The following is a 26903-nucleotide window of genomic DNA, read 5'->3' as shown; positions in this document are numbered from 1 at the left end:
TATATCTCTTCCCTAACCTTGCAACTTTAAACTTCAAGCTTTACAACTGAATGGATTTGCAAAGAACGCGTAGTTCCACCTTTTTGATTTCTCTTTAACGACCAGAATCATCTTCATTAATAAGCACAGTGACTAGATCTTTATTACTCTATTATTCAACAGATGTCAAGGGAAGTCTGAATAATGTGCTGTGTTCAAAAAGGGAAAGGCAGTGGAGCGCAGATATGCAAATGACGATAAGCCGGCATTTCCCCCACAGGACCCAACAGTGTTCTGCACACGATAGGCCCTCAACAAACCCTGACTCAGAAGGAGTATTCAAGCTTCAATACATTCCAAAGCTGAAGCTCTAGGAAACATACCTGATACTCCTGTAAGAAAAATCCCAACCCAAGTTTCAAGTAGACGGCAATGCATCAACGCTTTAGCCTCTGTTACCAACGGGGAGTATGCTGCCCTTCAATGAAAAGTGTTTTCTTTCCTTCTTAGGTATTAGGGAGCAGACCTATAAAAAGTGTCCTTCATAATGATGTTTGCTATTTATTCCAAGGGCATCGACTGTTTGATTTCTTTGTGACACTTGAGACCACAGGGCTTCTGTCATTTGCTAGATGTTCTGGAAAGGAAGTCGGTCCAAGACTACCGGTTCTCACCATTCTGATTTAAAAATATGAATGACTGGGGTGCCTGGGTGGCTCAGTTGGTTAAGCATCTGACTTTGGCTCAGGTCATGATCTTGCGGTTCGTGAGTTCGAGCCTCACATCGGGCTCTGTGCGGACAGCTCAGAGCCTAGAGCCTGCTGCAGATTCTGTGTCCCCCTCTCTCTCTGCCCCACCCCTGCTTGTGCTCTCTTTCAAAAATGAATACACATAAAAAAATTTTTTTTTAAATATGAATGATCACCAGCAAGAGCTGGGGGAGGCCCCGTAGCTTTGTCCTCCAGGAAGTCTGCAGTTCATGAGGACCCTAGAAAACAGGGGCAATAAGCCCTCCTTCAAGGCAAATAATGCTGATGGGACTAACAAGGACTCCCTGGGCAAGCTGACAGCAACTCAGCCTCCCTAGGAGCTGACGAAAAATAACTGTAAACTCTCCATGGGTTGCACTTTTCTAAAGGAAAAGAGTTTCAAGTAGAAGTTTCATGGTGCTTTAAGAGAGAAAAAGGCTGGCGTGCCTGGATGGCTCAGTTGGTAAAGCGTCCGACTTTAGCCCAGGTCATGATCTCCTGGTTTGTGAGTTCGAGCCCTGCATCGGGTTCTGTGCTGACAGCACAGAGCCTGGAGCCTGCTTTGGATTCTGTGTCTTCCTCTCTCTCTGCCCTTGCCCCACGTGTGTCCTGTCTCTCAAAAATAAATAAACATTAAAAAATTTTTTTTTTTTTAATTTAAGAGAGGAAAAAGTTAAGTGATTTACAGTCGGGACCACCTCCTCCATCAGAGCAGCTCCAAGAAGAGGCTCTCGTAGCCTGTAGCCTTCCGTGGCTGCTGACACTTATCAGCACCTCACCCTGCCGGGCTGCCCCCACCACTCTCACCCTGCACCAACTCTTTAATGTAGGAAGGGAGAAACCAATAACACAATCGAATCCAAGACAAAAGGAAAGCAGACTTCAATTCAATGAAAAGCAACCTACCTATCAGCCGAAATGCCTTGGGAGCCTCCTTCCCGGCAAAAACGGGAGAAATAATTAATTCTGAAAACCAATTCATTTGTAAGAAGATAACCTTAAACGCCCCCTAATTAGAGTTATTAAGTGGATCTACTTTAAAATTAATTTTTGAGAGAAATCCTACAGCTGTGCTTTCTGTGGAAGAGCCGTGTTCTAAACTTAGCAGCTAACGAAGTCCTTCTTGTGGTGGCTTGTGAGATGCCGGGGAAGGAGAAGCCTACGTGAGTGTGTGAGCAGCCCGTGTGAGCGCCCAGTGACCCGGCGCGGCCTACCCGGCACAGATAGGCCCTCGCGTACACAGACACCAGCGGGTCTCCAATCCCTCGAATCATACACGTCAGTCGGGGCAGACATTCTGAAATCCCCCTGTTAGAAACAAAAAGAGGGCAGCATTATACCCCTTGGGAAAACTCTGTATCTTTTAAAATACAGATAAAGGTACATATGCTTCCTAAACGTAGGGGGGGAAACAATCCAATTTCATAGACAAACCAAGGCCAAACCTTGCATTTTCCAAGGCAACCTAACAATAGTCTCTCTCTCTTGACACAATTCACTCACTGCTAAAGTCTTTACCATTTGCTCGGTGCTGGAGTCTAACCTTTACTTTTTTGCCTGTTTGAGGTCACATTTATTTTATTAATTTAACAGGTTTTGTCCCCCAGTTATTTTCCATCCACTGGCTACTCCTTGACCTTCTTGACATTCTCGCCATAGCTATTATTCCTCTGGCACTGACTTCCTATTCTGTGCCCCACTCCGTCCTGGCACCCAGCTCCTGGCACCTCAGGCTGCCATCAATGATCCCCCATCACTGTGAACTGTGATTTACTTCTTTCTCCTGCGACATGGCACTTCCCTCTGCCTTGGGCATCATCCTCCCTGAACGGTGAGGCAAAACAACTATTTCTTTAGCACCAAGGTTATCCCCAACAACTAAACCCAGGTGCCCTTAGATCCAAAAGAAACACCTTTGGTACATATTCCAAACTCAAACTACATCACTACTGAGCACCAACAGTCAGCCTCTGGTTTCAGGAAGTTTATTATCTGCATCAAACAACGCCTTAGGTAACCCAGAGCAACATGCAGCTCAGGGGCAAAGACTTTTGCTTCTGACATCAGCTTCATCACTGTCGTCTGCAGCGCTAGCAAATACTGAGCTGAGCATGAGCCCGCTGTGGGCCAGTCATGCTCTCAACAAACCCTCCTAGACCTCTTCTTACAGACTTGTTCGCAGAGATGGAGGGCCAGAGATGCTCAATAACTTGCCAAGACCACACAGAGTCAGGATTCTTCCATGAGGTACTCAGCCAACTTCTCCTAGCTGGAGTCTTCTCTTCCATAAAACAGCAACAAAAATGCTCTCTTTGGGGCACCCACGTGGCTCAGTCCATTTAGCATCCGACTTCGGCTCAGGTCATGGTCTCACGTTCATGAGTTCTAGCCCCACATCGGGCCCCTGCTGCTGTCCACACAGAGCCTGCTTGGGAACCTCTGTTCCCTTCTCTCTGCCCCTCCCCCATGTTGTGCTCTCACACACACGCTCTCTCAAAAATAAATTTTTAAAAGTATGCTTAAATAAATAAAATGCTCTACCTCAACAAGTTTCCATTTAGATGAGATGGGAAAATGCACAGAAGGTGCTTAGCACTAGATCTACTACATGCTAATTAACTACATGCTAAGGACTCGGCGAATGATAGCTATCATATCACCATTAGTGTAAGTATGAGATTTCTTGGAAATGTTATGATTCCATGAGGTTCTTCCATGAGGTACTCATATCAGAAGAGCCTTACGTTTTGGAGAGGAACTTGTTACATTTCAGGATGGATGCTTCCACATAACTACGAAAACATTCCATTAAGGAAGACATTTTCCAGATGGCCTGTTCCCTATGGCAAAAAGACTGGACTACTCATGAACAGAACAGAGGCAGGACTTCAGGACAGGGAGGCACAATGGCTCTCACTAGTCCAGAGAACTAAGCTAACGGCTTGTGGCTTCCCTACTTGGTTTTCAAAGTTTCATACTTATTTAAAATAAATTTTGGGAAATGTTACAGGCTGATTCATGGTGGCGTGCTGAAGTTTAAGCTGCCTTTTGAGCATTTCCAATCAAGGCTTTATGGGGAAAGAGTGGACTTTAGCTAACCAAGATTCGTTTGTGTATAAGGTGAATTCTGTTCTTCAAAACTTGCATTTGTGCAGGGAACCCTGACCCTGTTCCTTTCAAGTTTTTGAAACCAGGGAAAACACATAAAGATGAAACACTTTAAGTGAGAGAATTAATGTGGGAATGTTCCTCTAGGAAACAAAAGCCTGGAACATGGCATCATATTCAAAGTAAGAAAACAGAACACCATTTGGGGAGAGAGGAGTCCAAAGGCTTCGACGATGTGGCTGGCCCTGGATTTTCAGGCTGGTAACCGTAACGGGACCAAATTTTCCACAGGAATTTCAGGGCGCCCCATCACATGGCTTCTATTAGTGGTGCAATTCTTTCAGCCTATCTTTAAAACCATCAGACAAAAAAAAAAGGATACAATCTCGGAATGAGTTCCCTGATGGAAGCAATCTTGAAAAACCAATTTAAGCATGTTTCTTTAGCCGTGTCATTGACATTCTCTGGAGAGAAGTGATCTGGAATGCAAAAACAATACCCATCAGCCCTGCTGTTTCTTCGGATCCATTACAGCAGCAGGAGTCCTGAGATAGGAGAACGTTACAATGGAGCAGAAAGCGTGCCCTACCCAGTTCTCCTGGGTCTTTCCTTCCACTTATTAATACACAATCCGTGACAGTGAGAGCTTACACACGAGACTTTCTAAATGATGCTCAGAGTGCTTTACACATATCAGGTCACCTCATCGCCCCAACAGCCCTCCATGATACATACTTCCATTTTACTCTTTGATAGATGTGGAGACCAAGGCCCAGAGATGGTAAGGGCACACCGCAGGCAAATGTGAGAGCTGCAGTTCGACTCAGGCTGTCTGGCTCCACAGCCTACATTCTTAGCCACCGCCTCTAACACAAGCCAGAGATTCTTGGTATGCCCGCCAGTAACTATGACGATATGGTTGGGAATTCCAGATGATTTAGAAGCCTACAACTGTAATGTGGCATGTGATCCAAGTTTGTGCTCTGCGTATCACCTGGGCCAGACCTGAAGGTACACCAAGCGGCAAGGTGAGAAACCTGCCAGTTAGACTGACAGCTCAATACTCCCTCCAAGACTTGAGTCGTCTTGCGGCAAAACTGCCAGTTTCCCCCATTATCTGTGCTGTTCCTCTTCAGTAAGAGGTCTGGCCCTTTCCTGCTGGGCACACAGCCATCCCCACAGCTAGGTATGGCCACGCAACCAGCTTCTGGTCCCAGGATAGGAACAGTAGTGCAACTTCTAGGAAATGTCTTGAAGGGAACACCTCCACTCCTTCTTTCCTTCTGTCCGTCCTGCTGGATGGAATGCCACTGCGATGCCACAACCTGCATCACGACCTCGAGCCATGAGAGCGACAGGACACAAGTCAGGATCCTTGGCACCAGGCTGGCTGCCCCACCAGCCCTGACCTTGTTATTATTATTTTGAGTTTTCTGGAACTGGCACCCAAGCCTAGTCTTGACATACATCTTAGCAAGGAATGGAAGAGAGTAGGGAACAAGGAAAACAATCAAAAACAACCTCTCCCCCCACACCCCCCGCCGCCCGTCCCACAAACTCATCGTGTGGCACTGGTTTCTTCTAGGGGCAGAAATTATTTCTTTTAGGGACACCTGGGTGGTTCAGTTGGTTGAAAATCTGACTTCTGATTTTGGCTCAGATCATGATCTCAAGGTTCATGAGTTTGAGTCCCACGTCAGGCTCTGTGCTGACAGCACAGAACCTGCTTGGGATTCTCCCTCTCCCCACCTCCCCTCTTCTCTCTCTCAAAATAAATAAACTTAAAATATATGATTTCTTCAAAATGATTTCCACATATTAGATCCCTATCCCACTGCTGGATATGCTTTATGCTTTTAATATTTAATCAAAAGGGGGGCCGCATGGCTGGCTCAGTCGGTAGAGTGTGTAACCCTCGATTGGGAGGTGGGGAGCTGGACCCCCATGAGTGGTGTAAAGTTTACTAAAAAAATACATAAATAAATAAGATTCAATCAAAAAGGGAGAAGTTAATCACTTTAGAATATAGCAAACGAACCCTAGCTTGCTGCCCTAAGGCGCTGGGCACAGAATCACTTTCTGTCCCTGATTCTGCTTTCTGCAACTGAGTGGCACACGATTAGGGCGATCAAAATTCTGATAGAATCAGCAAAAAGATAAACCTCTAGGTACTTCGCCAGCAGAGAACAGTCACAACTCACAACTGCAGATATTCTGAAACTGCAATCTCAAGTATTTATCTATTTTTGGACATCATGGAATGCTTCATTCATTCAAGAACTATTCTCAGGGCCATTTCCAGAGGGAAGGGAAGTTACCATTTTCCCTTTCCTGCCCTGAACCCGTGCACTTTAAGTAACTTTTCAAGTTCCAAGAGATCCAGACAGGAAAAGATAGGGGATATTCCTAAATTCATTTGTCAGTCAGGCTCTGTGGAAAAAGGAGGGGTGGGATTCATTTCCCTTCATATGACCGACTGAATCATGGGACCTGAAACCACAACACAAAAATAAGTCTCTGCAGTCAACTAATAAAAACCCCTCACTCTACAGTTGAGGGAAAGGAGATCCAGAAAAGAGCTTCACCATAAGCCATTACCTACCAGCCCTGGCAAGAGCTTTCTCTGGTGAAGCCCAGGGCTGGACACTGGAGACCTCAGAGACACAGAAAGGCAAGCTGTCCTGCATGTCCACATTGACTGCAAGCTATACATTCGTCTGCAAATGCCAGTACAAAGAAATTAAGAAAAAACTATGTTATGCAGAACTTTAAAATCCTATAGTGAAGTGTGGCCCTGGCAGGCTCAGTCAGTAGAGCATGTGACTCTTGACCTTGGGTCCAAGCCCCACACTAAGTATAGTGTTGACTTACTTACTAAACAAATAAAACCTTGTAGCAAAGTAGATCTTGCATTCCTAGACTTCATTTGCTCAACACAAATGTTTTAAGAACCAACTCAAAGCAGGAGTCTAGCCTCTAAGGAGATAACAATACACAAGACAGACCCTGTCCTCATGAAACTTAGATTCCAGTGGCGGCAAAAACATAATGGGAAAAAAAAAAATAAGCAAGCAAGCAAACATATCAGGTAATAGTCAATACCATGAAAGATATAAAACTAAGTATTAGATTAGAGAGTGACTTAGGGGTGCAGACTCATTAGGGTGGTCAGAGAAGGTTCTGCCAGAGTGGCATTTGAGCTGAGCCCTGAATTATATAAAAAGGAGCCAGCCATGTTTAAATGTGGATGGAGTATATTCCAGAAAGAGGAAACATCAAGGGCAAAGGCCCTGAGGTAGATATGGTGTCTCGGAGGTCAAAGAAGAAAAAAGCAAGCCAATGTGGCGAGCAGGAAGAGGAGAAGCAGGCATTACAAGCCAGGTCACACTGGTTACAGCCTTGGTGAGCAGTCAGTTTTGTTTTTTTTTTTTTTCCTCTTTTTTTTTTCTTTCTTTCTCTTTTTAGAGAGAGAGACGGCATGAGCCAGGGGAGAGGGGGAAGGAGAGAGGGAGGGAGAAGGAGAAAGAGAAAGAGGGATGGAGAAGGGGGGGAGGGGGAGAGAGAGAGAGAGAGAGAGAGAGAGAGAGAGACAGAACCCCAAGTAGGTTCTGCACTGTCAGAGCAGAGCCCGATGCAGGGCTCAAGCAGACGAAACTGTGAGATCAGGACCTGAGCCGAAATCAAGAGTCATACCAACTTAACCAACTGAGCCACCCAGGTGCCCCAGGAGTCAGAGTTTTTCAAGGTGCAATGGAAAGTCCATGAAGGAGGTCTAAGCAGAGGAATAGCTTAACGGGGCACCATTTATACTTTAGCACTTGAGCTGAGACACGGAGAATGAATTCAGAATTCGGAAATCAATTCAGAGACTTCAATGTAACAAAGAGCAGAGACTCTCCCTTCTGGTTCCCACTTATTTTTCTTTTATGGTGCTTCTTCCTTCAACCCTGAACTTCTGTGGATATTTCAGGAGGAGGGAGGAGTCTAGTTCTCTTTAATTTGCCAAGTCTCTACCCTAGCAGCAAGAGGTCTCTTTACATAACAGTGTTTATAGGGATGTCATCTTGGTACCGGCCTCCAAGGCCAGGTCAGTTAAGGACTCTGCTTACCCAGATGCAGCCTTCGGGCAAAAACCGAAGATGGGGATGCCCACAGCTGACGAGAACCACAACGCGATAAACCCAAGTTATTTCTCCCAAGATGGAAATAAAGTTCCTTTATCACTTCGAGTAGATGGTCTCTCCGTGAATGTGCTGGATTAAGAAATGTTGGGGGGAAAACCACCCCATCTAGTAGTACATACTTTCCATGACCCCAAAGGACACCAGCATCCTCCTCAACTCCTAAGAGGTACGCCTTAGTTAAAATTCCGGAAGGTGAAGGGCTCAAAAGTGAAATTCACCAGTCAGAACTTGATTCAAATGGAAAGAATGAGTACACATGCCACCAGATTTCTCTCTGCACATAATCTCTTTGGGCAGAATTCTGCACAGTAGATTTGAAAAGCTTTCCGCATAGTTATTGTTAAAAGACATCCCCAAGATCACTGACATTTTTGAGAGAGATTTGCCCTTCTCTTTCAGGTTCTTGGAACCACAGAACACTACACGCAGATGAAGATTTTAACTGAAAGAAAAAATAAATAAATGAAGAAATTACTTGCAGAAAGCAAAAACCTGGTTTGCATTGCTAAAGGTAAAAAAAAAAAGGTATTGAGGAAGGAAGAGTTTTTAGTGATGTAAGTGCTAATTAATAAATTTAGACAAGGACTGGAAAAGAATAGGACAATAGCCTTTCATCTTGAACTTCTATGGTTTAGGGAGGGAGGAAGTTGTTAATAACTTTTCACAAATTGGCTCTAAAATGTTATTTGTATACTAGTGAAAATTGGGAAGAAGGAAAATTACTGTAGTAGATGCAAACTCAAATACCTCTAGGGATTAGACAAGTAACATCTATGTTCTTAAAGGGTTAGGTGTACCATACAGGGTACCAGAACATGTACCAAAAAGCATTTTCTTTTTATTTTTTTTTACCGTATACTTGTTTTTGAGAAAGAGTGCGAGTGGGGTAGGGGCAGAGAGAGAGGGAGACAGAGGATCCAAAGCAGGCTCTGTGCTGAGGGCAGAGAGCCCGATGCGGGGCTGGAACTCACAAACTGTGAGATCATGACCTAAGCCAAAGTGGGACGCTTAACCGACTGAGCCACCCCAGTGCCCCTACCAAAAATTATTTTTAAAAATACCGTTGTGGGGGCGCCTGGCTGGCTCAGTCAGCAGAGCATGTGACTCTTCATCTCAGGGTTCTGAGTTTGAGCCCGACATTGAGTGGAGAGATTACTTAAAAATAAAATCTTATGGGGTGCCTGGGGGCTCAGTTGGTGAAACGTCCCACTTTGCCTCAGGTCGTGATCCTGCAGTTCCTGTGTTCCAGCTCCGTATTGCGGTCTGTGCTGACAGCTCAGAGCCGGGAGCCTGCTTCAGATTCTGTGTCTCCCTCTCTCTGCCCCTCCCCTACACGTACTCAGTCTCTCTCTCAAAAATAAATAAACATTTGAAGCAGTTTTTTTAGGAAAAAAATAAAATCTTAAAAAGAATTGTTTTTAATGTTCATTTTTGACAGGGGTAGAGGAAGAGAGGGAGGGAGACAGAATCCAAAGCAAGAGCCAGGCTCTAAGCTGTCAGCACAGAGCCTGATGTGGGGCTCAAACTCACCAATGGTGAGATCATGACCTGAGCGGAAGTCGGACGCTTAAGTGACTGAGCCACCCAGGCGCCCCAAAAATAAAATAAAGTCTTAAAAAAAAAATACTACTGTCGCCAAAGAACAGGTCTATTTGGGTTTAATTCTGCCTACAAGCGTGCATCTGTCACTGCTGGTATAGTGTACAAGTTAGCAAGTATCAATTAAGTAAGTGCACCCACATTTCCCAAATCCTTAAAGTTGACAGAGAAGGCCTTTGCACTCTGGCTGGCCCCTGCCTACCTCTCCAGGCTCACCACCTCCCAATCTTGAGACGCCCTAGAATATGGGAAGAGCTGATAAAAACATACAGCTGTGATGTGGTGAAGGGGAGGGTCTAAAACGGCACCTTGCAATGGAAATATCATGTGAGCCATGTTCCAAGAGATAAAACAAGTGAAATTTAAAAAAAAAATTTTTTTTTAATGTTTATTTTTGAGAGAGAGAGAGAGAGAGAGCGAGAGCGCATGAGCAGGGGGAGGGGCAAAGAGAGAGGGAGACACAGAATTGGAAACAGACTCCAGGCTCTGAGCTGTCAGCATAGAGCCAGATGCGGGGCTCAAACTCACAAACCATGAGATATGACCTGAGCTGAAGTCGGACGCTTAACTGACTGAGCCACCCAGGTGCCCCAAAACAAGTGAAATTTTAATACAATACTTCATTTAACCCAATTCATCCAAAATGTCATTTCAACATGTCATCAATTTAAAAAAATCATTAGTGAGATACTTCCTGGTCTTTTGTTTGTATTAAGTCTCTGAAATCCAGTGTATTTTTCTGTTAATGCTTAGCTATTTATTTTCAGAGAAAGAGAAGCAGAGTGATTCCCATGCAGGCTCCAAGCTGTCTGCACAGAGCCCGACGCAGGGCTCGATCTCACAAACTGCGATATCATGACCTGAGCCAAAATCCAGAGTCAGTTGCTTAACCAAGACTGAGCCATCCAGGCGCCCCCAAGTGTATTGTTAATATACACGGCATGCCTCAGTTTGGACTGGCCAGGTCTCAAGTGCCCCATGTGACCCGTGGCCACCATCTTGGACAGCGCAGATTCAGCATAAGAGCAAGGCTCCCACTAGCTGGCGGCAGGGCCGCATGCAAGTCCCTGGCTCTTCCCCGTGGGTTTGATCATCTGACACAAGATGACTCTTAGAACCCCACAGGTCTCTTCTTCCTGGGAAATAACTGCATTAAATCATTTTAAAATAACAGATAACATAGACGGATGAAAGAAAGGATAAGTGAACAGGTCAATTATGGGCTGCTGTCACTAATGCCATCATCTGGCCAAGACCAGGCAGAGTCGGAGCAGGCTCGTTATCTTAATTTGTATGGATGAGAAGGTTTCCTTACAGCAGCTCTAAAAACATTTATGTGATAAGAGAGGTTCATAATCAAGTTGTCCCATTATAACCTCCTGAGAATGTAAAATGGATTGGCAATAAATTTAACGCAAACATCACTTAAGCACCAATTGTAAATTCAAAGCATCAGTATTTATTGATTTATTTGTCATTGTTCTTTAATATATATAAACTTGGTTTCTACAAGTTGCTTCTTGGGAACATTATGTAGGAAAAAATGCCAAGCAGCAAAGGAATTCAAGTTGCTATAAAAGTTCAGCTGGGTGGCTCAGTTGGTTAGCACCTAACTCTTGACTTCAGCTCAGGTTGTAGTCTCACAGTTCATGGGATCAAGCCCTCCGACTCTGTGCTGACAACGCAGAGACTGCTTGGGATTCTCCCTCTCCTCTCTCTCTGCTCCTACCCGACATGCATGTGCTAGCACACTCTTTCTCTCTCTCTCAAAATAAATAAACAGACACTAAAAAAAAAACAAATTCACTTAAATCTAGATGTAATACCTTTTCAGTCTCCTAGATTCAAATTACTTGCCCAAAATTCTTAGTTGGGCCATTTGAAAACCTTCTAGTGTTTTTAGGAAACGGAGATGGTCAGAAATCTGTAGAGGTGTTTTTTCTACTTTTAACACATCAAACACAAAAGAAATCTTATACTGAGTTCAATAAATCCTGACTTGATGTAAGCCTTCTAATCACAACTCCAGGGCAGAATGACAGAGGCAGAAGAGCTTCAACATCACCTGGTAAGACGCTGCGGTTATCCACACACATGGAGAAGATGCGCTCGTACACGAGCTTTCCTGGGGAGAGAAGGACATAAGGGGTTAGCATTGTGCTCCTCAGGAGCAAACACGAAATGAACATTTGTTAATTAGGGGCACAGAGATGGCATCGCCCAGAGCGCTTCAATTCGTGATAATATGCTGCCACCTAGTGGGACAAACGTTGAGCCCCATTTCTTTTTGTTTTTAATAAAATGAGGGAGCTTTTTACTTTCTGAGATCCAGGAAAGTAATCCTTCTCCCCTTAGAGAGGGAAATGTAGGGCCAAAGGGACCTTAGGCACCTCCATTCACTCGATAAATAGGCAACAGTCCACGTTTTATTTCTAAGGCAGAGGCTGCAAATGGGCAGCCAGGGATCCATTCCATTTGGCCCACAACACAAAGTGCTTTAACATTTTTTAATTAGTTGCCAACAGGTAAAAACTTTCATTTACATGAAAAACCCGATTTCCTGCCTCTTCGCAAATGATCTACCAAAAATGGCCCACATCCCTATAGGATAAAAATGAGCTAAAACAGATTAGCAGCTGCCCCTTCAAATGGTGTATACACTACCCAGTTTGCCCCAGTCTCCACCACTCTGTGCCTCTCAGCAACTGACTGCTTCACTCATTTATGTGATCCGCCCGTTTGACATTCAACTACCGAGTGCTACGAGAGCAGAAATCTGTGTCTGTTTTGTTCATGGGTATATCCCCAGGACTAGATGAGTGCCTGGCATACTGTGGAGGCTCCATTTTTCTTAGATGCATAAATGAATGTATTTCAGGTGATGTGGGTCACAGGTCCGCTGCGACTATTCAAATCTGTTGTCGCTCAAAAGCGATCACAGACAATGTGCCAACAGCTGTGGTTGTGTTTCAATAATAATAAAACTTTACTCACAAAAACAAGTGGGCAGGGTAGACTTAGTCTACAAGCCACCCCCTAATCTAGCACTAAAAGCTTTATTTATTCTGTGTATTTTGGAAAATGCTATCCATATCCAAGGGATAAAAATTACACTTCTATTCATTTCCCAGAGACTCCCAAATCACCTTTAATGTTCAAAGTATTTCCCTGAGTTCATGTGTTTGTTTTTTTACACCCCCCCCCCCCATAACCCTGTTGTTCAGGGCACCAAAGAACCACACATCCTGTCCATACATGGAAAAAAAGAGACAGGAAGTTCTAAGAACATGAAATCCAATGACTTCACCAAGAAATGACACAAGGCTAAGATGAAGGGCAGGAAGCCAACCAAACGGAGAGGAGCCATCTAGGTGGCTCTCCCAGTGTGGACTACTTACAATATAATCACATAAAGACACCTGTTGAAAATCACATTCCTGGGGCTCACCTCAGAGCTAGTGAAAAATAGTATTTTAGGGGGTGAAGACTAGCAATATGAATCTTGAATAACCTTGCTAGGAAATTCTTGTATACACCACGTGTAAAAACTATGGATTTAGGCAAGCACGAGTCTACGAGCTATAACTAGTCTTGCGTATAGGAATCTCTAAAAACAGTGGCAAGCCTCCATCATCCCTCTAAACCAGGGGTCTCCAACCTTGGCTAAACATTCAAGCCACCTGGCATGTCTGAAAATAAGCTGATGTCTGTGTCTGTCCTCAGAGATTCTGATAAAAATGGTCTCTTAGGGCTCCTGGGTGGCTCTGTCAGTTAAGGGTCTGACTTCGGATCAGGTCATGATCTCCCGGTTCATGAAGTTCGAGCCCCGCGTTGGGTTCTATGCTGACAGTTCAGAGCCTGGAGCCTGCTTCAGATTCTGGGTCTCCCTCTCTCTCTGCACCTCACCCATTCATGCTCTGTGTCTCTCTCAAAGATAAATAAACCTTAAAAAAGAAAAAAAAAAAAAGGTCTGAGGTGGGGCTTGAACATTGGGCAAGTTTTTAAAGTTCCCCATCTTTGGTGTGTACCGTCAGTTCAACTGAGAAGGTCCCCGGAAACCTAGGGAATAAACCCTAGTTCTCAAAGCTGCCTTTTGCCTTCTGGCAGGAAGTGCTTTCCTTGTGTGCGGCCCTGGGCTCCCGTGGCAGCCATACCTGGCACCAGGACAGGCTCCGCTGTGATGACCACAGAGCACGGCACTAAGGACTTCATATAATTTTACCCTGGGCCATCACACAGCAGGCCATGCTGGACAGCTGTATAACTTCTCACCTCCTACGGTGCATGGACCAGATTTACGAGCACACAACACCTTTACTTTCTTCACAAAAAGCTTGCCACCTCTCCGAAACCACAAGTAATTGTTACGTTTCACATTCATATGCTAAGGGGCCTTTTAACTACTAAATCATTTTTGGCCAAGCGAGTTTGGTGAATTATTTTTTTCCTTTGTCTTGAGAAATAATACCCAATCCTAGATTGATCTCCCTTCTTGACTCACAATGTTCTCAATCAGTAACACTAAAATGAATACAGTGAGAGCTGCTAATGTTTTTTGAGCACTTACTCTGTACCAACTACCGTTCAAAGTTGTCTACGCTGATCCTGCCAGGCAAGTTCTTAGAAGAGGAAAAACATTATATGCTTCCTATGCATTCTCTTAATTCTGTCCCAAACCCCCCCAGAGACAGGGTCTATTATGCCATTTTACAGATGAAAAAAAACAAGGCTCAGGTACACATGACTCTGGAAGAGGAGACGCAGGCATGGGACATGGGCAGATAGACTCCAGGGCCCGGCTCCGTGCTTGGTGCCTCCAGTGAAATCCCACTGGAAGGCCAGCATATGCTTTCTCGCTGCAGATGCTCAGGGCTGTGTCCCATATCCCTGCCCAGCAAGATGCTCCAACCTACAGCTGTCCAGGTCAACCACCGAGCACCTGCCCCCATACTGTCACGCACCTCCCTAAGGAGCAGTGTTAGGACGATGCTTCCAAGTGGATCTCAGCACTCCCATCTCCCACCTCTTTTGTAAAAGGCGAAAACTGTCCATTATGTTGTGCCCACAGCACAACAGAGTCTCCTTCAGCACCTGCAGACACAGGCTGCCTCATAGTCCTGAGGAATATCATCCGTAACAGATCCTGACAAGGGCACCACTGGGAGCACGGTTCGGAAGCGGAGGAGGGAGTATAGTGTTGAAAGTCGGTACCTCATCTGAATGTTTGGTTTTAACAGGAAAAAAACATTCCCCTGATTCAAAATTCAAATAAGGTTGTGGAAGGTACTGAGGGAAGGCTGTCTCTGGCCCATCCCTGTCCAACCTCACTGCCCCCGCCACCCTCTGAGGGCTCCCACTTTACTTAGTTTCTTGGACATCCTTCTAACGTTTCTTCAGGCAAATACAAATCAATGTCAACAAGGTTTCCAGCGTCTCCTTCTTTCTAACACAAACGAGAACATACCCTATTCTGCATCTTGACTTTCTCTCGTGATGACACATATACCCTGGAGATCCCTCCACAGCGGAAAACAGAGCACACCCTCCCTCTTTCTTATGGGTTTCCTACACTCCAGCATACAGATGGACCGTCATTTATTTAACTGGTCCCCTACCGATGGCCACCTGGGTTGTTGCTGGGCTTTGCTATCATAAATGGGATGAATTCCCAGCGGTGAGGTTGCTGGGTCAAACGTATACCCATTTGTAATTTTCACAGAGAGTAAAATCTCCCCTGTAAGCCACATACAAGAGAAATAAAACAGGTCTTCGACTGCAGAGAGAACTCACAGTCCCAGCTCTGCCGCTCACTCCCCTTGTGACCTTTGGCAAGCTGTGGCTCACGCCCCTCATCTGTAAAATGGGGTTAATTACAGAACCCGCCTCACATGCTGTGATGACAAGGACGTGATTTATTATCTCTAAAGCACCCAGAATGGAGTCAGGACCAAGGACATTATTTGTTGAGGGTTGATCACTGCTATTGTCAACTCTCGGCCCAGCTAATTTCTGGGATGCGGCAAGGACAGGCACCTGCACTGTATCCTGAGCTTGCCAAGGCAGGAGACTGGGGTACCACCACTGGAGGCTGGCAAAATGGTTGTGCAAAATTTTCACGAAGTTAATGTCCACATCCAGCTAGGCTTGTAGGTTAGAAACTGGTCCACTGGTGTCCCCGAGCTAGTGTCACTCAGGATGCTGACTCATGCAAAAGAAACTTGCAAGAGGCAGGTGAGGGAAACCAGAGGCCAGCATGTTAACTCACTGTGAGAACCAGACACAACCACCGACCCCTCTCCCTGACTGAAGTCCTCACTCCTGAAAGCAGGCTGTGTAAGAGGACAAGGCAAGGCCCAAAAGTTGTATGACTTGGTATCTCTTCTGAGAGCCTAACTCACCCGGCCATTCTGAAAATCCATTCATTCTCTCCATCCCCACTGCCTCCTCGGCCTCATACCTCAAGTGCAACAATGGCCTCCTAACCAGGCTCCCGGCCCTACCTCCGCCCTGCAGTCTAGTCTCAACAAGCAGCCACTAAAACAAATCCCGTCACAGGGCGTCTGGGTGGCTCAGTCGGTTAAGTGTCCAACTTCAACTCAGGTCAGGAGTCTCACAGCTCTGGAGTTCGAGCCCGGTGTCGGGCTCTCTGCTGTCAGCATGGAGCCCACTTCAGATCCTCTGTCTCCCTCTCTCTCTGCCCCTCCCCATTCTGTCTTAAAAATTAACAAGCATTAACAAACAAATGACATCACATTGCTTCTCTGCTTAACACCCTCCAGTGGTTCCTCAGAGTCAAAGCCCAAGCCCTTCCAATGACCTACAAGGCCCACCATGATCTCTAACCCATTCAGCTCCCATGCCACCACCCTGTACACCCCATTCCCAGCCACCCTGGCCTCTCCGTTCTCCAAACCTGTCAGTCACACTCCCACCCCAAGGCCTTTGCACCAGCGGTCCCTTGGCCTAATATGGCCGAATCCCTTCCATACCCAGAGAGAATGTGGCTCATCTCTCCTCTCCTTCAAGCACTTGCTCAAATAGCAACTTCTAGCAGGGCCTCCTGTGACCACCCTATTTAAAATTGCAGTCTCCATCACCCCTCACCGACCTTCCTTCAATTCCCCTCACCTTGCTCTATTTTTTTTTGTTTTGTTTTCTCCAGAGAGCTGATCATCATGTAACACATAATTGGGTTTACTTCTTTTGCAAATACCCTTTCACTGAACATAAGCCCACAAAGGTGAGGACTTTTGTCTCTTATTACTGACACATCCTTTGTACTCAGCAGAGCTCCTGGGCCGACGGGTCGTTGCCCAACCAGGCCATCTCTTCTTGTAGTCCAGTTAGCTCCCACTCCCCTTTCTTCTGCGAACAGCATCACCTTTCTGCTTTTCGGTGCCCTGGATAATCTGCATCCTCATCCTGCAGATACCATGAATGACTCCGAAACTAACCTGTGAACGAACCAGGCCAAGGAAATGGAATTCTGGAACGTTTTGTTGAATGACGGGATGAAGCTCTTTCCTCATGCTGGGACTACTAGCAAAAGAACTGATACCACCTTGCAGAGTGAGAATGAAGTGAATCCTAGGCAAATTACTAGAAAATGCCAACACAACTGTTTGAGTTCCTGAATCCAGAAATCACCCCTGGGCTTTTCAGCATACGACAATAATAAATAACCCCCTACACAATAAATAACTAGTAGGAGTTAGATTCTCTATCATTTATTCCAGCCAATACATGTAGTCCCCGGTCTCCTGTGAAGACGACGGGGATCTCTGCTTGATATTTTGTTTTCTGACACATTAGATCTTTCTATGGGTTACAGATGAGACTTGCTGCTTGGGAGTCCACGGGTCCCTCCTTGGTAAGACAGCCAATGTCTCTGTTCTGGTCCACAAGGGGTTCAGCTCTCAGAAGGCAATTCCATGTGCTAGCTCTCCTGGGGCACCTCACTGCTGAACATCAAACATAGCCTTGAGAGCTGCATGGTTTGATGTCCTGGCCACTGACAACCACCGAGGAGCACAAAGCCCTCACACTTCTCCAGAGGAGCTCCAGGTTATTCTCTTCAGTCTAGATCATTCTGCCTGAGGTGGGGAGCACGGGATGAGGGACAGCCGTGATGCTACGGGAAAGCTCACAAGAGCTGCAGTAGTCATTTGGGCAGGAGAGCACCGTGGCTTGGACTAAGGTGATCATAGTGAAGACAGATAAAAATGGACGAACTCAAGAGGGACTCAGGATACTGAAGAACCTCATATTGGATGAGACATGGGGCACAGGGTAAAAGACTCTCAGATCTCCAGCTTGGGCAATGGGACAGAGGATGCTGCCATATTCCCCAGGAGAGAAACCCACTGGGAGTGCTGGGCAGAAAAGCCATGCTCAGTTCTGACAAAGGGAGTTCCAGACGCCATAATAGGGCAACAGACAGGAGCTGGTTCAGATAGGAAGTGTGCTTCCCAGTTCCCCCTGGCTTCACTCACTTGCTCTTCCAGCCTATCAGAAGTTTAGAAAACATGAAATTTAAGATTCTTTCAAAAATAACATCCTTGTTAATGAGCAGAGGTGGGGAGTGGTCTGGTCTCCCTCATGGTCTACCCAACTACTTAAACCTCAAAAGAAATTAAAGCACTGCTACCATCCAGCCTTCCAACAAAATAGATGTCTTTTCTAGATCTAAGATGAACAGAACTAGAACTTACCAAATGTGTCAAGTATGTCGGTGATAAGGACAAATTTGCTTGGGTAGAACTGAATAACGCTTGTGTCCGAAAGCAGCTTTGAACACTAAAAAAAGAGAAGAGAAAAGGAAATTCACTCCATCGTGTCTGACTTGGTTGGAATGCTCCAGGACTGGAAAATTAATTTCTATAAACAAGTGCAGATGCTTACCATGTGCCAAGCCCCATGCTAGACACTGGAGATATAATGATAAACAAAACCACTGTCCTTTTGACAAAGGAGGCCAGACTCTGCTCTCTACAGAGCCTCTTATGGAAAGACACCGTCACTTCCCTCCAAGAAAGCCACAGGACTGAGGAATCTCATCCAGAAGGATCTTTGCTCATACAGCGAACTAGGGCCAGCATCAAAGTCACCAAGAGAAGTCAAGGACACCTCTCCCATCAGTGTCCTCACAGATGACTCCATCTTTGTTCCAACGGCTTTTCAGCACAGCCTCCTGTGGTTTATTTCACAATGGTCTTGATTCGTTAACGTTCTCTTCTATGAAATGTTCCCATCAGTACATCTCCAGGGCTTCTAAAACTAGCATCTATTTTTTTTCCTTAATTTAAGTACAGTTGACACACAACGTACGTTAGTTTCAAGTGTACACTATATAAAAACATTGTGCTAAGCTCACTGCGAGTGTAGCCACCATCTGTCACCATAAAACAGTACCACTGACTACATTCCCTGTGCTGTACATTTTATCCCCGTAACATCTATGATTTATCCTCACTTCCAAACTTCCCTCTAAAAGCAAAGATGACAAGCTTCAGAGAGCACATGTTTGTCTGCAACTGTGATACTCAACACGGGGAACATTCCGGCTTTGCAGGGAATCGCTCAGTCCCCGTGCGATATCACTCATACCAGAGGGCCATCGACACATACGGAACTCTTAATGGAAGACTGCAGCCACACAACGTGGCCCCAAGCACCCCAGATTAAGTCATATTTTATGATCAAAAGCAAAATATCTATTTCTTCTTGGGATAGTTGGGTGGCTCAGTTGGTAGGTGTCCGACTTTGGCTCAGGTCATGATCTCACAGTTCATGGGTTCGGGACCTGCATTGGGCTCAGTGCCAGCAGTGTAGAGTCTGTTTAGGATTCTCTCTCTCTCCCTCCCTCTATGTCCTTTCCTCTCTCTTTCTCTCTCAAAAAACAAAAACCCACAACTATTTCTTCTTTGAAGAACTAAATGTAATGCCCTGAAATCTTTTCCAATTCACAGGTCCATGCAAACAACTAAACACTTGATCTTCAGATACAAATACATCACTTAAAAACAAAAGATATTTGAAGTGCCTGGGTGGCTCAGTCGGTTAAGTGTCTGACTTTGACTCAGATCATGATCTCGCAGTTCATGAGTTTGTGAACTCAGACTCTGTGCCGACAGTTTGGAGCCTGGAGCCTGCTTCAGATTCTCTGTCTCCCTCTCTTTCTGCCCCTCTCTTGCTCGCGCTGTATCTCTCTCTCAAAATAAATAAAGAAACATTATAAAGAAAAGACACTTGACATTTGAATGAGTCCTTTAATATGCATTTCCGACGTGCAGAGAATGGAAATAATGTGCAACCTATCAAAAGGTAGGCTGGCATGGGTTTTCAGGTTGGCGTGGTCACCCAATTTCTAAATTGTTAAATTCACCAAGTTTCTCCACAGCATTTGAGCCTAAAAATAAACACAGTGTCTAATGTGCAAAACAACCTCTTATAGCCCAAGTATTATGGGGGGAGGAGGGACAGGAGGGCAGAAGGGTGAGGGGAATGTAAGGCGTTAAAACAATGGTGTTGACACCAAATGTGGCATTTGGATGTTCATAGAAATCCACTTCCTGAGGCCTCGCTTGCTGTTCATCTTCCGCCCTTCAGGAAAGCTCCAGCTTAAACAACAGCCCCGCGAGATTTCAGGGCTTGCTTGGAAAAAGCAAACAACTCTGAATCCTAGAGACTGTTTATGATACACAGCCTTTGGTTCCTACGGGTGTGACATCTCCAGAGTTCCCACCCAGGGCTCGTCAGAGAGGAGTTGCTCCCAGCAGTGAGGTGAGAAGACACGATTCAAACAGAAGATTTCAAACTAAACACAGCTGGCACTTCCCAACATCTGTGTGTGTGGAGTGCTCTCCCAGGCTGGTATCACAGAACAGACATTTTCCACAAGGGAACAGGAAGCAGAATTTCTTCAATCCACAGTTCAAGTCATAATGATGTCATAAATTGAAGTCCCCCCCCCACCCCCGCCTTTAAATCACTATTTTGAAGATTCCAGTTTTTTTAAAGCTTTGGTGCAGTTTCCTAAATAAGAATGAGGCAGCCCAAGGTGTTAAAAATACAGAGTCCCTGATCCATGTGAAACCTACTGGTCAAAACCTCCAGCTGAGGTGCCAGGTCATCGGCATTTTTGACAAAGGCTCCAGGTGACCGTTGCCGCGGAACCCAAAACGCACTGGGTGCATGAGATCCATAATCAGCAACTAACTCTGCTAACTAAGCATTCTACAGCCTGTATGTTCTCAGCTTTGGAATCATCTGGGAGCTTTTAAAAATAATGGCACCTGGGTCCCAATCCCAGAGATTCTAATTAAGCTGGTCTGGGGGGCAGCTCAGACTCAGGACCTTTTTGAAGCCCCCAAGCGATTCTGACGTGCAGCTGAGGTAGAGAACCACCGAGGCAGACATTTCCTGAACAACTGACTGATAAATTACTCTGCCTGAAATACTTGCTATGGAACTTATCAGCACTGCTGGAAAAGTACTAAAATGGTGTTTTTCATTTGTTTCCAATTAGTAACATTCTACAAGGCCACTAGCAGTTTCTAGAATTCAGTTAGGAATTAGGCATATAAATACACACACACACACACACACACACACACACACACACACACACACACACACACCCCCAAATAACCAAAAACAACAGGATAAAGATAACCGATAGCCGAATACTAAGAAAGGAAGACAGATCAAAGGAAGCAAGCAAACAGACTAATCAATCAGAGGACAATTACCACTGAGAATACGTGGGGAAAAAATCCAAACAATATAATGGAAAAATGAACAAGAGGAATCAACGAAAGCTACTTTCCAGGGAAGGAAACCCACATGGCCGATAAACAAGCGAAAAGATGCCTGATCTTATTATAATCAGGGAATTGCAAATTAAAACCACAATACAATGATTTTATTATCTCTTAAATTGGAAAAATTAAAATAGAAAGTCTGCTCACACCAAATGTTGGTAGGATGCTCAACAACACAGACTCCCACAATCCCACCGCTGCTACCAGTGCGTGCTGGCACAGCTATGCTGGAAAGTAACTCAGCATTGTCTGATAAAGCTGAAGAGGCACACACACCCCACACCCACTCTCAGGTAAGGGCCCTCATCCCCAGAGAGGCCAGCAGGCATGTCCAAGAGTGATCACAGCAGCATCGTTCATAACGAGAAAAGGGAAAAACCAGATACCCATCAACAGAAAGAGTGATACGTATTTTATGCATCAGTAGACTCATTACTGTTAGGTTGGCAAATCTCTCTCTTCTACAAGGTCAACACAATCCCTACCAAAATCCCACAAGGTCTTTTTTTTGGGGGGGCGGGGGGAGGGTGGGTAGAAATTGACAGGTTAATCCTCTAAATCACATGGAAATGCAAAGGACCCAGGATAGCCAAAACACATTTTTGGGAAAAAAAAAAAAAAAAAAGAAGAACCAATGTAAAAGACTTACACTGACCAGTTTCAAAAATTACCATAAAGCTACAGTAATCGAGACAGTGTGGTAATGGCATAAGGAGAGACTTACACACATTTAAGGAATTAATTCAAGAACCCTGAAATAAACCCTTGCATTTACAGTCAGGTGACTTTTGATAAAGATGCCAAAATAATTCAATAGGGAAAAGACAGCCTTTTCAACAAATGTTGGCGAGAAAACCAGACATCTGCATGCAAAACAAATGAATCTAAGGGAGCCTGGGTGGCTCAGTCAGCGGAGCGTCAGACTTGATCATGCCGCTTAGCTCATTAGCTCAGGTCATGATCTCATGGTTCTTGAGTTCAAGCCCCACGCTGGGCTTTGCACTGAGTGGAGCCTGCTTTGAATTCTCTGTCCCCCCCCCCCTCCTCCACTCACTCCCCCTCTCCAAAAAGAAACACTAAAATTAAAAAACAAAACAAAACAAAAAAACAAGTCTAGACCTTTATACTACACACAAAAATCACTTCAAAATGGGCCATAAACTTAGATGTAGGAGCTAAAACTATGAAGCTTCTAGAACAAAACATAGGAAAAAATTCTCACCACCTTGATTTAGACCAAGAGTTATTAGCTATTTACTCCAAAAGCATGAGTCAAAAGAGAGACTATTGATAAATTTGATTTTGTTAAAATTATAAACTACTCCCCTTCAAAAGACACCAGGGTGAAAATGAAGACAGGCCACAGACCAGGAGACACTTGATAAGGAACTTGTATCAAGGATACATAAAGAATTGTCACAACTCAACTAGAACATAACCTGATTTTTAAAATAGGCCAGTCTTATTAAGTACATTTTTCACTAACAGAGAGAGAAATGGCCAATGGGCATAGGAAAAGAGGCTTAACATCATCAGTCCACAGGGATTTCAAATTAATGCCACAAATGAGATATCACTTTAGACCCGCTGGGGTGGCTACAATCAAAATAACAGTGACACGCGTGCTGGACAAGATATAGAGGACCTGGAACCCACACACCAAGCTGGTAGGGATGCAAACAGAACAGCCGTTTGGAAAGCAGGTTGGCCATTTCTCAAAAAGTTAAACATACCCTTATCATAGGACTCAGCAATTCTACCCCTAGGAATCTACTCAAGAGAGATCAAAGCATAGGTCCACGCCAAGACTTCTATGCAAATGTCCACAGGAGCATCATTCATAATAGCCAGAGTAGAAATGATCTGTGTCCATCAACTTGTTAATGGTTAAGTAAAAATGTGGTCATTCAAGGGGCACCTGGGTGGCTCAGTCAGTTGAGCGTCCGACTTCGGCTCAGGTCATGATCTCACGCTTTGTGGATTCGAGCCCCATGTCGGGCTCTGTGCTGACAACTCAGAGCTTGGAGCCTGCTTCACATTCTGTGTCTCTCTCTCTCTCTCTGCCTTTCCCCTGCTCACACTCTGTCTCTGTGTCTCCCCAAAATAAATAAATGTTAAAAGAAAAAATTAAAAAAAAAAGACAAAAAACGTGGTCATCCATACAATGGACTACTACTTAGCAACAAAAAGGTACAGGGTATCAATACAACAGCACGGACAAACCTCAAAAAACATTATGCTAAGTGGAAGAATCCAGAGGCGAAAGATTACACAAAGAATGATCCTGATACATGAAAGGTCTCCAAAAGGCAGATTTATAGTCAGAAAGCAGACCAGTAGTTTTCTGGGGCTGGAAATGACAGGGTCTGAGTGCAAACAGGCTTGAGAGAATTTGGGGGAGGGGGTATAAAAATGCTCTAAAACTGAGTTGTGTAAATAGCTAAGTAACTGTTACTAAAAAATCACTGAACTATATTCCGGTAAGACTACCACACAACACAATACTTTACTGCAGAGCAAATAAGGTGAACTGGGCTCATTTCTCTCTACCTGCCCCTTGACTCTCTTTTTTGGTTAAAAAAGTACTCTTTAAAGTATGCAAAGTAAAAGAGTTACTATTAACCAGATGTGGAGTTAATGAAACACTTTCATGGTTATTTTCTTTGGGAAGACATGAATTAAATCTTCTCCAGATGTCAAACTCTTGGAAGTCAAGTTCTCTATACTCCAGTCCTCTTGGGGAGATGTGGCCAATGAAAATATTTTGAAGAAGCGCTTATTAGTTTAGATATTTTCTTACTTGAGCCACTCAGCAAGCAACCCCCATCATGTGCATCCAGGATGAGAGGACTCTTCTTTGGGAGTATTTACTTTGTAAACTAACAACAGTGACTGCAGGGAAATGAGCCCAGGTTTGCCGGTCTTGAAACGCACACACACAAAACCACCTGCCACACAAAGTGTCATCTTTAAAGATTTCAAGCACTCAGTGTAAAGACTCCAGAGGAGAAGACAAAGGTCACATAGCCAAGATGTTTTTTCCTTTTCTCTTTTTTTTTTTTTTATATTGCCATGATGTTAACCAAGAACAGGATTATCCTTTGGAACTAAAATGGCTGTTCAGAAATTCTTTGTGAACTCTGCTCTGAAACATAATGCACACATTAGTCCTTTTACAGTGTATTTCTCAGCAGGTCTTGCCACAAGATGATCTGAAGGGTCAAGAAACAGAATAAGCTATTTTCCTTACAGAATTTGATCTTGTGATCCAAGAGTTGTCATGAATCAACAAATTCATCAACAAAGGGTTCAACAAATGTACGTCTCCTAACACTGTGAACATGTTTTGTCACGTGATTATGTAGAATGAGCCAGAAATGCATATATCAGCAACACACAACCATTAATCCCAAAGATACAAAGGAAATTTGATCAAGGAAACCCAAGATAGTTGGTCAATCTTTAGTCTGTACAAATTGTGATTTGTGTCAGATGTACCAAGGCCACTGAACTGCACAATCCAGAGGGAATCATTAATTCTGTAATCCAAGCTGAATGTCCTGGAATGGTACACTATACAACCCGTGCAGCTGTACATGGTGGCCCTCAATAAAACATTTATAATCATGGCCTTTCACGGTAAGTATGTGAAAATGGAACAGGTTAAAAAAAGTAGGGTAAGACCCTGAAGGCAGGCCTCTGAAAAACCCTAATTATCTACAAAAGAAGTTTTACATAGGAAATTCTGGGGGAAAAAGAAAAAGAAAAAAAAAAAATCACTAGACCTGACCTGGATGACTATTTTTAGAGCCTTCACTTTCTGGTCCGAGGCCCATGCGTCCTTCAGAGACTGGTTGAGCTCCTCAATGCGGTTCACATAATCCTGTTGAGTCAAGTTCAACAGTTCTTTCTGGGATCCCTGTGGGCAGAAAGTAGGAAGGTGTCGACACAAAAGGAAAAACATTATTTGGTCACCAACCCCATGAATAATAGTGAGTATTGACTGAGCTTCAGTATCTAAGTCTTCCTCACAACCCCCCAGGACTGATAGTATTGTCCTGTGACGGAAGAGGTCCTCTGAGTTTTCTGCAAAGACGGACAGAGTGCAGGCACTGAGATGGGCCTTGGAGCAAGTCAGACCTAAGTCAACACCCTTGTTCACCCACTCACTGGCCATGTGATTCTGGGTGAGCAGCTCTCCTCCCAGAACCTCATCTATACCAGGAAAACAGGATCCACCACCTTATTTAATACTCATTGGGACCTACCGTGGACCAGGCATGGGCCACCATATGCTCGAGATACAAAGGTGAGCAAAAAGACATTATTTCTGTGCTAACAGAGTTTAATGTACAAAGGATGAGATGGGTATTAATGAAAACTGAGGTAAAGGCTCCAGAGGAAACAATTCTATGCAGACCTATAGCATAGTTCACTGAATCTGAGGTGTCAATTATAAGAAGCACAATTCTTGGTGTACCACCAAGGAAGAAAAAAATACCCATCACGGACATGCATCAATAAGAAACACAGCTCAATTTCATGGATAGTCAAATGTGGGGGAAAGGCTTTCTCTCAGAAAGGAAGAAATATGGTAACAAAGGAATGGCCTCTAGACAGGTGGTCAAGAATCGTTTCCTGGAGGAAGTGATACCTGGGACAAATGCTCCATGGTGTGCGGGTGTTATCGGACAATGTGGAAAGTGGAGGGCAGGGGCTTTACCTAGACCAGGGAGAGTGCCTTCAGGTCAGAAAGGAGACCATATCAAAAAGCTGTGGTGAGGCCACCTGGGTACCTCAGTCAGTCAGCTGAATGTCTAACTCTTGATTTTGACTCAGGTCATGATACCAGGGTCGTGGGATCAAGCCCCTCATCAGGTTCTGTGCTGACATGATGGAGCCTGCTTGGGATTGTCTCCCCCTCTCTCTGTGCTCCTCCCCAAGTTGTGCACCCACACATTAAATAAGCATTAAAAAAAAATAATACTGGCATTCATTAAAAAAAAAAAAAAAAAAAAAAAAAGCTCTGGCAGAAGAAAGGTAGACCATCCCAAGGATGAATTAAAAATAAAGACTTAACACAGCCTTTGGCACGTGGTACCTGCTCATTAATCCTCGGCTACCGTTAAGATGCTATTTACAAAGTTCACAGGAGTGAGGGTCATGTTAACCCACAATAGACCAGGAACCAAATCTCTTTTCTATCAATCTTCCCTGGAATCCCAAGAACTCTTTACTAAGGAAATACATGTAGGATGTTCAGGAAATTTGGATTGATCCCAGCTGGTCACTTGAACTACGAGACAGGGTCCTCCTTATCCCTCGGCAGTAGGAGGAGCCCCGTGACTAACTTGGGCGAATGGGCCATGAGCAGAGCTGCCTGTGTCCCTTCTGGGCTGAGGCAGTGAAAAGTGACCCTTTTTCAGCTCCTACTGTGATGAACCTGGGAACCATCTGTTGAG

The 26903-nt window shown here is 44.6% G+C and overlaps 1 protein-coding gene across 6 annotated transcripts in view; it reads right to left on the bottom strand.

The window, feature by feature from the left end:
* The window catches only part of VPS35L (VPS35 endosomal protein sorting factor like), a 118237-nt gene that overhangs the window by 68669 nt on the left and 22665 nt on the right, over nt 1-26903 (bottom strand). For 4 of the 6 annotated variants that reach the window (XR_003415260.2, XM_053213381.1, XM_027043142.2 and 1 more), the window contains exons 7-12: nt 25232-25360; nt 18331-18415; nt 11685-11744; nt 4219-4315; nt 3473-3520; nt 1943-2036 (exon numbers count right to left, since the gene is read on the bottom strand). Coding sequence is in view for 5 of the 6 variants with exons in the window: in XM_053213381.1 (XP_053069356.1) it covers nt 1943-2036; nt 3473-3520; nt 4219-4315; nt 11685-11744; nt 18331-18415; nt 25232-25360 (513 nt within the window). In the remaining variant the exon portion in view is untranslated. Of the gene's footprint in view, nt 1-1942; nt 2037-3472; nt 3521-4218; nt 4316-11684; nt 11745-14580; nt 16661-18330; nt 18416-25231; nt 25361-26903 lie in introns of those variants that run through there. The other 2 variants (XM_027043145.2, XM_027043146.2) reach the window with 2 other exon arrangements.

This window comes from Acinonyx jubatus, chromosome E3 (genome assembly GCF_027475565.1).
Source record: "Acinonyx jubatus isolate Ajub_Pintada_27869175 chromosome E3, VMU_Ajub_asm_v1.0, whole genome shotgun sequence".
Lineage (NCBI taxonomy): Eukaryota > Metazoa > Chordata > Mammalia > Carnivora > Felidae > Acinonyx > Acinonyx jubatus.
The sequence above is the reverse complement of the archived record's forward strand: the minus strand, read 5'-3'. Positions and strand labels throughout refer to the sequence as shown.